Raw genomic sequence first — 13788 nt, forward strand, 5'->3', positions numbered from 1 at the left:
TTTAATGGATTCAGTTATAATTTAAACAACACATCTATATATTAGTCTTCTTTCTTCAATGTCCCTTAGTATGCAATAGCTGAAAGTTTATTCTCTGCTTATGGCTCTACAAACTTTCGTAATAAAATACTTTATGAACCTAAAGGTGTGGCCATCAGTTTCGATGATCTTTTTCGGATTTTTCTAATGCCATGTGATACTGACTAAATAAGGCAGAGTGCTGCCTGTGGTAAGAGTTGCGGTATCTTGGTGGTGCAAGTGCAGGGGACTTTTCCTCTTACTCTCTTCCTCCTTCCATTTACTCTTCCAGAAACAAAGTATGAAGGGTTCCCCATGATCAGCACATGAAGCCTTGTAGTGAAATACTACTCTCCAGTGCCCCCCATTCCATCCCCTTCACCAAAACTACCGCATATGTATGCCACAAGGTAAAAACTGTTGATCAACTTGTGTACCCAGTTCGTCTCTTCTCTCTGTCCCATTCACTCTGGACTTACCCATTCAGTCGCCTTGCTCCAACCCTGCCAAGGAGGATCCTACCCTGTCAGATTTTCTTGGGATTTAGTCAAAGGAGTATATGGAGGAAAGTGCAGGGAGAACGGAAGACAAAATGAGAGGCTTTTCAGGATGGGGCTGAAGGAATTTATGATTGGTGAAAGTTTGAGGAAATAGATATGGGAGCAGATCCAGTGTGTGGTCAGGGATAGGAGACAAAGATTTCATTTTGTACCAGGATGGCCAAATGAAATGTTCACAGCCAATATCCATCCTGAGAGATCAGTACTTGTTATTGATATTTTCAGTATTACACATGGAGATATGGGTACTTTAAGGAATCTCTGGGAGCTATTGTACTCTTCATGGTTTTTGAGATTTGCAATACAAACTTAAAAAATAGAAAAAACTAACTTGTATTAATCTGAAACTTCTTGCGTGGGTGTGTGTGTTTTCCCTCTGGGTCACCACTATGGGACTGAATTGCCACTCCAGGAGGTACAACTTTAGGAGTGTTACCTGTATAAACACCTTTAGGGGGAAGAGTGATTGATGTACTGGATTTCAATAGCTTTTATTATAACACAGAAAGTGTAGGATGTTTTTCTTTCTCTTCAGATTTGTCTAAAGGATTTAGAAGCACTGAATTTAGCTACCCATAAATATGTTTGCTCATTTGAGAAAAGTCTCATCTCTTACCAGGAAGTATTACAGTGATGGAAAAAATGTCTTCTGAGTGTCTCTTGCTGTATATTTGTCTCTGAACACATTCTTGCCTCTCAGAGCCGTGATTTCTTAAACCGATGTGTCATCAGCAGCTATGTTGTAGAATAGTTAATACTCTATCGTATTTTTAATTTAGCTGCAACTTGCTTTTGAGTTCAAATTCAGAAATACATTGCCTCTGGTCAAAAATAAGGAAGATGAATGACTGCAGATGGAGCTGGGACAGCCCAGCAGTGCAGCAAATGAGTGTGTGGGGGCTGGGGAGAAAACACTAGCTGAAAGCCCTTTATTTTTGTATAGTTCTAGATCAGTGCCCTCCAATTGAAAAATACTGCAAACCATAAATGCAAGCCACGTATGCAATTAAAAATTTTCTTGTAGCTACATTAAAAAATGTAAAAATAAATAAGTGAAACTAATTTGTAAATGTATTTGTCCTGATACCTCAAAAACAATATTGTCCTAATATGTAATCAATAAAATAGTTACTGAGCCATTTTACAATTTTTCATATGAAGTATTTGGAATCCCATGTGTATGTTACACTTATAGCACATCTAAATTCAGGCTAGCCACGGTCCAAGTGCCCAATAGCCACATGTGGCTAGCAGCCACTTGTGCCAGACAGTAAAACTCTAGATTATTTACAAGGACAATTATTTTATTTTGCACTTGATGCTCACAGTATATCAAAATGGTGCCAGGTCAGGTGGGAGGAGACGATTGATTTTTCTTCTGGCTCTATAAGAACTTCCTCATTAATGCTTTTGGGATCAGCTTTTAAAAAGGTTGCCAAACGGTAAGAGGAGGAAGGACTGGCTTCTGACATTGAAAGAGCAGACTCAGAGCTTTGTGTGCTAGCCAAGGCTCAGAGCTTGGTGGAATTTATAGTTGGTATTTATGACCGAAAATATCCAGATGGGGTCATTTATAAAATAGATGTGGGTAGTATGGTTATTTATCAAGAGCAATATGCTATAATGGAATGAGTTCTAGACTGAGGTTCAGGAGAAGGCACTAGACCAGGCACAGGTCTGGGAAGAGAGAAGTGAACCAACATAACACCAACTGTAACAACCAACTGTAACACCCCAGTTACAGCACTAGGCACTTCACAACCATTTTCTTATCTACTTCTTACAGTAAGCTCAAAAGTTAGCTATATAACCAGCTCTAGGTTACAGAAATGGCAGCTGAGCCTAGTGAGGTCAGGTCCTGGCTTATTGTGGAGTCCTAATAAAATCTCAGTGCTGTCTGATTCCAAACTGCTGTGTTCTTAACATTACAATCCATATGCACATCATATAATAGGTGTTAGGGTTCAAGCAGAGAAGCAGAACCAGTGATATATTTGCATGCATGTAAATACATATAGGTGGTAAATATTTGTTACAGGCTTACACAGTTGTGGGGAGCTGGTTAACCTGTCTTTGTAAGGATGTCTCCACAGCTGATGCCAGAGCTAGAAGTCCTCAGGGTGGGTGATCATAAAGGGAAGATCACAGCATGCTGGAAGCAGCAGCACACATAGAATTCCACAAGCACACCCTGAGCCCTGCTTACTTTCTTGTTGCCTCTGACCTTGGTGATGAAAGTGCCCTGCAGAGGTTGGACCCTTTTTCGTGGAGCTTAACAAATATACCTGGCCCAGGATGAGTCTGAGAACCTGAAGGAGGATCCAGGGAAAGGTGGAGCAATTGGAGACCCAGCTGCTGCTTTACAGCAGTAAGCTGAGTCAGCATCAGCAACAGTGTGCTGAGCTACAAAATGGCTGCCGTTTTCCTCTGCCCTCCTGTTTTCCTAGAGTCTTCACTATGGCTCACTCTAACCAGAAACACATGAGGACGGGAATTCTGGGAAATGTATTGTAGCCTGTCCACATTGATGCATAACAAAGGCTTCAAATGGGTGTTCAGTAAATATTTGTTGAATGAATGAATGAATGAATGAATGAATACCATGGTGCTTCTCTTGGAAATTCTCTGGGAGTTGGAATACCTAATCCTGGCTCTGCCTCTTACAAACCAAACAATTTTGAACAAGTAACTTAACTCTGAGTCTTAGTTTCTTCATTTGTAAAACTCCAAGAATAATCCCTGTCCTGCTTATTTAACAGGGATCAGTTGAGATAATCTGAACAAAAGCACTTTGAACATAATGTTCAAAAACAACATATATAAGGATAAAATATGTAATATAGTATTGTATTCTTTAATTATTGTTGTTACTAATAATTCAGTTTCCCAATGTATCACATGGAATTAATAGTTCCTGACCAATTTACCTTAAAGGTATGCCAGGAAGCTTAAATTAGATGAGATATGTAGAAGCACTGTCAGCTATCTGTGGCATACCCTTCAAAGGCAAGACTGAATTATCGTTCAACAGTCAGATACATTTTCACATTGTGTTTTACTTTTGGGCTAAATGAGTTAGAGGGACAAGTATGTAACTGGAACCATTGGTGACTCTGTGAGCTGAAGAGCAGTGGCCATTCCTTGGATGGGAGTTGTGGGCAGTGGATGAGGTTTCTGTCCTATAAATTTGGGCTTGCATTTCATAGCAGCCAAACTTGCTCAGGAGAATGAAGAAATCTCTGCGAAAGTTTTTGGTAAAGATGGCATAGAGGAAGGGGTTGGCACAGGAGTTGATGGGGTAAAAGAGGACCAGCAGGATCTTTGCTTTGGATACAGTGATGAGGGGCACCTTGAGGGAGGCAGAAATGGCAAAGAAAGAAATGGGTGCCATGCAGAGGAAGTCAGTGAAGATGAGCATGGCCATGCGCTTGGCGATCCTGGTGTCACTAGAGGAGGACACGATGTTGGGGTTCCGCACTGTGAGGTAGATGTGAGTATAGCAGCCACAGATGACCACAAAAGCCAGGACATTGAGCACAAGGAGGGACATGACATACAACTGTGACAAAGGGCTGTCAATATCCATGGGCAGGCAGATGCTCACCTTCATGTAACTGCTGATGCCAAAGATGGGAAAGAGGGCAGCTGCAAAAGCAAAAATCCAGCCCATCACCATGACACTGGCAGCATGGCGGAGCTGCACCTTGCAGTCCAGCTGCATGGCATGGGTGATGGTATGCCATCTTTCCAAGGTGATAGCTGTCAGAGTGTAGACTGACAGCTCACTGGCAAACACAGTGAAAAAGCCAGCAGCATCACAGCCTGCCCCAGTTTGCCAGTCAATGGCATAGTTGTGATACTGGCTTTTGGTGTGGATATCAACTGATGCAATGAGCAGCAGGTAGATTCCAATGCAGAGATCAGCAAAGGCCAGGTTGCACATAAGGAACCTGGGGACTGTGAGTTTATATTGGCTGGTAGTTAGGATCACCAGCACTATGATGTTCCCAGTGATGGCCAGGATGCTGATAAACCATATCAGGACTCTGAGGATGTTGTACCCCATGATATCTTCACATGGGTTGAATGCATCTGGCGTAGGGGAACAGGTCACGTCAACCACTTCATTGCATAAGTCATAGTCAAACTCACTGTACATCATGTCAAATCCTCTGCTGTAACCGGGCTCATTGTCTTCTGCCAGAGAGGCTCTCTGACCCCTAGCCTGAGTCATATAATCAACTTCTTGCCTTAAAATAGATTTGTTGCAAATTGGATGAAGCTCAGAGCTAGAAAAATACAAAAAGAAATAGAATCAACATCTCAGATCCAGAATAGCAAATACATCACTGTCTTTGTGCAGGGTAGAAATGATGGGTTTCTTCCCGAGATTTTTTTTTTCTTCTCACATCATATCTGCCCTTGAGGCTAAGCTCAAGGATTAATGCTGCTTACTGTAAATGAATATAACAACTTGTATATATATTACTAGAGTTGGATGGCCCACTGGGGAAACCATCTTGCCACAACCTGAATGTGGGGAGGAAGGCGCCTGAGACTAAGCCTTGCTGTTAAGTGAAAATAATTTACAGACCTGGTATCAACTCTACCCTTTTCCTTCTCCCATCTTGATCCAGCTATCTCTCAATATGCCTCAGTAGGAGATATTCCTATTCCTCTACTCTCAAATCACTGGGAGATCCAGACTGTTCTCTCACTCAAATGAGAACTTATTTGCTTCTCTTATCTACATAAATTAGGGGATCAAAATCTAGTTAGTTCCCAACCAGCACCTGTTCCCTGGCTCTTTGGTTCTCAGGCTATTAGGAGGCCAGCTAATTTGCCTGAAATGCTACCAGGGTCTTTCCTGTTCTTTATTATCTCACTTTCTGGGGGCCACAATAGACCTCAGACATGTGTTTGTCTGCAAGGTAAGCCTGGCTCTCTCATATTAGTTTCCTAGTGAGTGCCGCAAAGAGCAAGTGCAAGTTGCAAAAGGACCTAATTTATTCTAAGAATGTAACTCATCCTCGGGGCAGCCTAGCTCTCCTTGGGCTCACTTTGCTGTCTTGGTTTTCCCTTTAAACACAAATGTACAAGGGGCCTTGTGAACAGGATAGAGGTACTTACAGAGGGATTTGAATGAAATCCAGTTGATAAATATTCAATCCATGAGTATACCCATAAATATTCTACCCCAGAGTAGTCTATCAATACTCTGGATGTAGAGACATGGAAGGTAATATTTCAGTTTGGAAGTAAAGGCTTATGGAATGGGAATAACCCTTACATTGGGACATTTTTGGATGCAAAAAAAAAAAAAAAATCACACATACACATGCATACCTTTCCCTCCTTCCCCAAGGGGCAAATTCACATCTATATTAAGTTGACTGTATTTTTTTTAAACCTTGGCATAACCTCAGATATAAGTGGGGAAGTGAATATTAAAACCCTCAGAAGGAGGAAAGAAGTGGCTAGGGGAGTGGAGGAGGTAAAGACTCCATTTGATGCTAAAGGATGAGTCTCACCAGGTGTTCCAAGCTACTATACATGGACTGAACCTTTCCTCATCTCTCCCCGTCCTCTCTTCTCTCACCCCTGGGAAGTGAATTGAATTGCCAGGAAGTCATTTTCCCTTGGCCTAAGGGATTCCTTTTGTTTGTTTAAGGCTAAATGATGAACATATACAGAATTGAAAGTCAATGGAAACAGAGCCCAGAAAATGTTTTTATTTAGTCAGTGGTCTTCCAAGGAAGGTGAGGCGAGCTCCATAATGGGCATAGAGGGCATAAGAGGGTTATCTTGTGGTCCTTAGTCTAATTCCCGACTCTTAAACCCTGTTACTGAACTAGCTGCAGCCTGATTCCAGGAAGAGAAAGTAAGTAACCTGGTACTTGCTGACTGCAGTGTGGTTCATTGGATTGAGATCTTACTTAACTCTCTAGAAACAGCCTTCACTTCCTGGGACTTATGGTAGGCGTCTGTGAAGATTCTTATTGTTGTTGCTGCTGTCCACATATTTTAAATATTGTGCTTCCCTTTTCTGAAACAGAAGTGACCCACTGACATGAAGTAAGGAGAAAAGTAAATAACTTATGTCTCTGAGATAAGAACAGAAACAAAAGCGGAAACTGAGGGACATCAAACCTTGCCTCCGCAGTACTTTGGAAAATCCTAACTATCATAAGGAGTTGGAAATTCAGTTTAGGGTCAGTTTAAAAAGTGGCACTCTTGGACTCTGATCAGTCAGTGAACAGATGCCTGAGCCTGAGCTTTGGAGGCAGGCAGAGCAGATCTGGATTTGTTTGGTCAGTGTAGGTCAAGTTATTTAGTATCTCTGAGCCTCAGTTTCTGTCTCTGTGAGAAAGGAATAATAATGATATTACCTTTGTGGGAATTAAATGAGAGAAAGATGCAAAGTATTACAGTGCTTGGCAGTGAATACTCAGCAAATGTCAGCAGTATGAAGACAAATGATGGTGGTTATTTATGGAATTCTTGTTGAGGTGTAGGCCCTGTGTGGGTACTTAGAAGCATATGCCACAGGATTTCAATTTAATATTGAATTGTGAAGAAACGGCCTTCACAACATTGAGTTGTAAAGAAACAACTTGTATTGTTAAATACAATAAAAATTGAAAAATAAAATGAGAGTAAAGTAATGCAAACTGAATACAGAATTATGACAAGGAAATATCTGGTTCAATGACAAATGAAGAGTGTAGTTGATAGGAACTTTTGGGAAGAGCCCAGGAAGCGTCCAGGAGGACCACTGGCCAAAGTTTTAGTCACAGGGGCCTCATGTTTATACTCTGGGCATTATTTCCAAATGAGGATCAGAATAATTTCATCATACAAGTTAAAACTTGAATCCCACTACCAAACCATACCTACTGTGATATACAATGAAATGATACTATCAAAGGAATAAATCTGAACTTATCTTCTGAATAACATAATTATTTTGTGGTGTTTGTGTGTGTGAATTTGATGAATACAAAAATCAAATACCCATTGCTAAAAATAAAAAACGAAAACCATCTATCACAATTTTTGTTACTCCATTTTGGCACGTTGTGGAAGAACCACATTCCCCTCCTTGCTGTCCCCCAACAGGCCTGGATGGTGAGTTACAGCAGCAACCTAGAGGGATGAGAGCAGAGTGGTCTGGCGGGATCAGAGAAGACCTCATGTCCTGGGACAATATAAGGCAGATGTGGAGATGCCAATTGGGAGAGCCTTGAGGCTATGTCTAGAGGAGTCTGAGTAACATGATGAGATAACAAATTATTGGGGTGTATTGGAACTGGGCCAAATAGCACACTGCAAGTTGCTCTCACAGTGATCTTAACATTTTTTTCTTTTTTTTAAAGACAGGGTCTCATTCTTCTGCCCAGGCTGGAATACAGTGGCACGATGATGGCTCACTGCAGCCTCGACCACCCGGGCTCAAGCAATCCTCCCACTTCAGCCTCCCGAGTAGCTGGGCCTACAGGCATGTGCCACCACACATGGCTAATTTTCTTCATTTTTTTGTAGAGACGAGGTCCCACCACATTACCCAGGTTGGTCTCAAACTCCTGGGCTCAAGGAGTTGTTCCGCCTTGGCCTCCCAAAGTGCTGGGATTATGGGTGTGAGCCACCTCACCTGGCCAATCTTAATGTTCTTTATTTCTCCTTCGGGGCATTCAGTTCCAGGGACTTGGTGCAAAATTGGTATCTTTCTCACTCTGGATAGAATAATTCTTATGTGGAATACAAAAGAGGCAAGCCACTGCTTCAGCCCAGGACCTTAAGAATTCTGGTTGTCAGGAAGAAATTTCCTGGCTCTTGAGCTCATCTATGAAGAGTGCCCATTCTGGATAATATCCCAGTGATGCATGCAGATTCTGAAAAACAGCTATTTTTCTACAAATCCTTCAGAAGGGTCTGAGTAGAGACTCCCAGCTACTTGGAAAACATTTTAGGGTGCGCACTGTTTTGTTCTTTTTGTTTTGCTTTTGAGCAAGGAATATGTCCACATGGACTGGTCAATGTATGTTAAAGTTTGAGTAATAGAGGAGACTGTGTTAAACAGTGAAATAATATAGGAAAGCTGTATTAGTTCTAGGCTAGCATGTAAGAGTAATGAAAAGACATCATTTGATGAGTGCAACTACATGGTGTGGCTTATGTAGGTGAGCTCAGAGGAGAGTGAGAGCTTTTAGAACTCTGATACTAAGTAAATTCTTACCTCCAATGCATCGTTTAAATGTCTGGGGCGTGCATACAATCTCCAAGGTGACTTTCTGTTTACTCTCTCCAGATCCTTTCTATGATTACCTCACTTTTTTAACCAGTTAGGTACTAGGACTTGTCTCTGTTTAGATCATCCTCTTTAAGTCTGGGCTTCCTTGAACCTGGCTTTCTTTGAAAGCCAAAGTAATGAGATGTCTTAATCTTTCTCCTCCCTGTGAGGTAGTAAGATCCCAAGGTGGATTAGAGAGGCTTAGAGTGATTGGGATGTGCTGCAGATGTGTACATCAGTCTCTGGCATGGCATTTATGCATCTCCCTGCTAAACATGACATGGGTGGGGCATTTATGAAGTGCAGAGTTTGGGACTTGAAAGATTAAATCTATAAAGGTACAAGGGAAAGAGGGAACAGATATTATGCACCAACTCTGAGTCAGGCACTATGCTTAGTATTTTTCATGTTTTCTCATTTAGTACTTGGTATATGTTCTGCCCCATGGGTAGCCCTGTCCTGTGAGCCCATTTTCAAAGAAATGAAAGAGTGCAACCATTCCTCACTCTCCACAAAACTGAATTTTTGACCCAAAATGTGCCAAAGGGCTTGAGACAGTGAACTCTCTGCAAGGAGATTCTCTTCATGTCGCAGATATGTAGAAATTATGGACTAAGTTCTACATTGGGGAAATCCCTGAGCAGGGCTCAAAGGATAGACTCACATTGGCCGTCTCCAGTTTGCAAAGGCACAGCAATGGCTGGGATAGGTGAGGCTGGCTTCCATGAGGGCAACAAGCTTTTCCAGACTAGGAAGCTTTTTTAAGTTGTAAGTCGACCTGGCCCTCAGCTTCTTAAGATTTTCTAAGCCATAGCTAGGCAGGGAGTGGATCCTTGTTCTTGAAATATCTCTATAAAGAGAAAAGGTAAATATAACAGGATTACTATGGACCTAAAATTTTTTTGCTCTTGGTTAGCAGGCAAAATAGCAGACACTCTAGTGATATTCTTACGTGGACGAGGAGAGAGACTCCAGTTCCTCCAACACACCTTGGCCAGATCAATATTTGGCTAATGGGACATTTGGTTCTGTAGGAGTCCTGGTCCTTCTGTTCCTGGTAGGAGGAGTTAGATAATAGGCCATTCTGATTCCTGGATATACTTACATCCTGGCTAATTTGGGATGTAAGTGTTGCTGGTGAGTAGAATTAGCCACCTTCCCTTCTACAGTCTATTTGTACCTGCTAATTTGCATGGGACTAAGGGATTGAGACCATTTGTCTGTACCATAAAACTAGCTATAAAAATATTTCTGATGAGCTGGAGTAGAATCTGTGGCCAAATTTCAGGAAAAAGGACAAGAAGGAAATATACTACAAGAGGAAGAAGAGTCTGGCAGGCCGTAGGGGCAGTGTTGGCACAAAGTCCAAGTGGCAGTGCAGAGTGGTGGTTACGAACTTGGCATCTACAGCAGACCTGCCTGCACATCTACCTTGCCCCTCTCCCTATTACATTTATGACCTTGGTCAAGTATGTCACTTCTCCATGTTTCAGTTTCCTCAGCTGTAAAATGGGAAGACAAAAATCCTATCTACTTCAGAGGGTTGTTGTGAAAATTAGATGAGTTAAAGTACATAAAGAATGTCCTGACCAACAGAAACACTTAATGGCTGGCAGCTATTCTTAGTAAATATAACACAGACTGAGAGAGAGAGAGAGACAGTTGTTCTTGTTTGGTAGGAAAGTCTCTGTCCAGTAGACCTCAGCACAAATGACCAGTTTAACCAGGTCCCTGCCCCTGATGGGCTGCAAGTTCCATCCTTTCTGGCAGCAGCACCAGTGATGTGGGTGCTTTTCTGGCAGCACCACTGGTAGTTGCAAACTTCAAAACCAAGACTGGCTGGTGAGAACAAGGAGATTTAAATGGCACCAGCTTAGACCTGTTGGGGCCAACAGCTTGGCCATGAGTGGGTGCTTCTGATGGGGGTAGTAGCAAGTGATGACCAGGATGAGTTCATTTCAGCACCCTTGGGGACCCTTGTATATACTTGAGGAAGAAGAATCTTTTAATGTTGGCATTCCCTGTAAATCAAAGCAGTAGACACTCAGAGTAATGAAACTTGGGGGTGTGAATATATATTTGCTACCCCATATGCTCTCACAATCTGGTGAAAATTACATTTTCAAAGTCTTGTTTTCATTGTATAATTATCTTGCTCAAAAATTTATAATGGCTTCCTATTGTCCAGTGAAACCCATCCCTAACTACTGCCTTATTTGTCACTTCCATTTCCCAAGCACATTTATACTAGTTGTTTGTACTTGATGTCACTATTTCCTCAACTCACAATTAAACTGAGTTTCTCTTTAGCCTCTGGGGAAATAATACTCACTAAGGCCATGTCTTAGTTCTGATCTCCTTGATTTTGTAGTTACATTTCACAGGTAGAATGCTCCTTCTTTCTGAGATACTCTCTTTCTTCACATCATATTCTCCTCAACATATTTTCCTCTGACATCTCCATTGACTTCTTTCTGATGTTTCTTTTGTTTTACTTGTCTTTTATCTGTTCTTTAAATATTGGCATTTCTCTATACCTAGACCCCTTCTGACTATACCCAATCTTTTCAGGATCTCTTTTAGTCCCTTAGTTTCAGATACCAGGAAGGTGCTGATGGCTTCCAAAATGTGTATCCCTGTTCAGATCCTACTCCTATTCAGATCTGAACTCCAAGTCCAGATAATCAGTTGTTTTTTGAACTCCACCATTTTGATGACTTGCATCAAAAGTGAACTTACCATCTTTCTTGTAAATATGTTCTTCCTTGTTTTCTCCATCTCAGCAAATGACCCTTCCAATTTCCCCTGTTTTTCATAATGGAAACCTGGGTGCCATCCTTGACTCTTTCATGCGACATCAGTGTCTTGTTCTCTCAAGCCTAACTTTTAAACATGTTTCAAATCAGCCTACTTCCCTCCTCTTCTGTTACTTTGGTCTAAGTCACCACAATCTCTGCCTAGACAAATGCAGTGGTCTCATAACTGTCCTTATGACCATCTATTGCAATCTTAGTACTGCAGATGTAAAAAATGCCTATGAGATTACCCTTTAATGTCTCCCCATTGCTCTTAGGATGAAGGACAAGTCATTGTATACAGTGTGTTGATCATTTGCCTGTTGTCTATCACATCCATGTCATGCCCTTCTCTATGCTCTTCTCTGTGTTGCAGGAGGGATGATCCCTGCAGTTCTATTTCCCAGGTACCACCTTATCCATCAGCAAATGGCACTAGCAGGAGATTGGAGGGTAGGTAAAAGAGCATATCTCATCCCTCCTCTGTCTCAGGCAGCAATGGAGTCTTCTCCGTGACTCCAGCTCTCGTTGAACAGATCCTTGGAGGATCCAGCTTCTACCAGTTGCCCCGGTTTCTGGACATCAGTAAGATGACTTCCTCATTTGTTCCTCAAGTCCTAGAGTTAGTAGTGGTTATACTATTGCCAGTCTCTGGACTGCTGATCCCCTGTTTGATATTCAGGAAGATTTACATTTTCAGAACAATTACCTTTGTGTTACGTGTGTGTGTGTTTGTTTGTGTGTGTATTTTACACATAGTCCCCTCTTTGTTAGCTGTTAATTAGATCAAATCTCCTATATACTTAATGATTTTTTTGCTTTGTTCTGTCACTACTGAGAAAATTATATTAAAATCTCCAACTATGATTTTGGATTCCTATACTACTAGTTTCGTCAATTTTTGCCCTATATATGTTTGATGACTTCTTAAGGCCCATACAAATCTAGAAATTTTATACCTTCCTGGCAGTTTTCTGTATATCTAGTAATACTTGTCTCCTAACTCCTTGGAAGTTTCTTCTTATTTGCTGGTTCCTCCGTGACCTCCAACTTTAGGAGTGCCCATGAACTCAGTGCCCAGACTTCTTTTCTCCATCTTCACTTACTCTGCAGGTGAGCTCATCCAGTCTTATGACATAAATACAACTTATATGCTGATGGTGCTAAAATTTATATTTCTAGGTTGCTTCTTTTTCTTGAAATCCAGACTCATATTCAATTGCCTCCTTATCTTCACTTAGTTGTCTAATAGGCAGGTCAGACTTTGGATAATAAAAATGGCCTTCCTGATCTTTTCTGAAAATCTGTTCCACCTTTCCAGTTGTTCATGCAAAAACTTTGATGCCTACCTTGACTCCTCTCTTTCTCTCATACCCTACATCAAAACTCTCAGAAAAACTTCTTGACTTTATATACCACATACATCTGGAATCTAATTACTTCTCACAACACTCATTGCTATCACCACAAGATAAACATTCTGGTGGTCCAGGGCATCTTGTCTAGCTCTCTCCCTATTATGATTCTTCAGATCTGGGGTCCCTGGAGATCAGAGTCTGGTCCATGAACCCTTGTGTCTGTGATGAATCTTTGCTGTCTGCTGCTGTCTCTGCCTTCTCTCCATTTATACTTCCCATTGTTTTAGAGATTTCCAACTTTTTTATTGGCTGCAGGAGATCCTTCTGGTTCCTCTCTTTTGGCAACCCCTCTTCTAGCCGGTTCTGTTAGTGACACTTGCCCTGTTTTCTGTGACCAAGTTCTTATCTGGCATTTGGGTTCCTCTTTTTTTCTCAAATGTGGAAAGAACAAAGGCTGAGACTCAACTCCCTGTTTTGTCTATAACAATTCAGGCAGGACTCACTCCAAGAAACACGATGAAAAAAACATTTTAGAAGTCCTTTAGGAACAATTTAGACCAAGGCCATCATTGCCTCTCCTGAACATTTTTCACGTTTTTCAAAACGAGCAATACAAAGCAGATTATTTTTCTTAATTATGCCTCCCTCTTAGGTTTACAGTATAAAAATTGGATTAATTGAAGATTGTAAAGAGAAACAAATTTTTATACTCCATAGAATATCATTCCGTTATCTCATGTACTCTGTGGTGGATTAAAGATGACTGC

The 13788-nt window shown here is 41.3% G+C and overlaps 1 protein-coding gene across 2 annotated transcripts in view; it reads right to left on the bottom strand.

The window, feature by feature from the left end:
* Nucleotides 1–3053: 3053 nt before the first annotated feature.
* FSHR (follicle stimulating hormone receptor) overlaps nucleotides 3054–13788 on the bottom strand; it is a 189805-nt gene continuing 179070 nt past the window's right edge. For both annotated transcript variants that reach the window (XM_007970684.3, XM_007970681.3), the window contains 2 exons: nucleotides 9533–9718; nucleotides 3054–4867 (listed from right to left, as the gene is read on the bottom strand). In XM_007970684.3, the coding sequence (XP_007968875.3) occupies nucleotides 3634–4867; nucleotides 9533–9718 (1420 nt within the window). In that variant the 3' untranslated portion in view covers nucleotides 3054–3633. The remainder of the gene's footprint in view (nucleotides 4868–9532; nucleotides 9719–13788) is intronic.

Source organism: Chlorocebus sabaeus, chromosome 14, assembly GCF_047675955.1.
Source record: "Chlorocebus sabaeus isolate Y175 chromosome 14, mChlSab1.0.hap1, whole genome shotgun sequence".
NCBI lineage: Eukaryota > Metazoa > Chordata > Mammalia > Primates > Cercopithecidae > Chlorocebus > Chlorocebus sabaeus.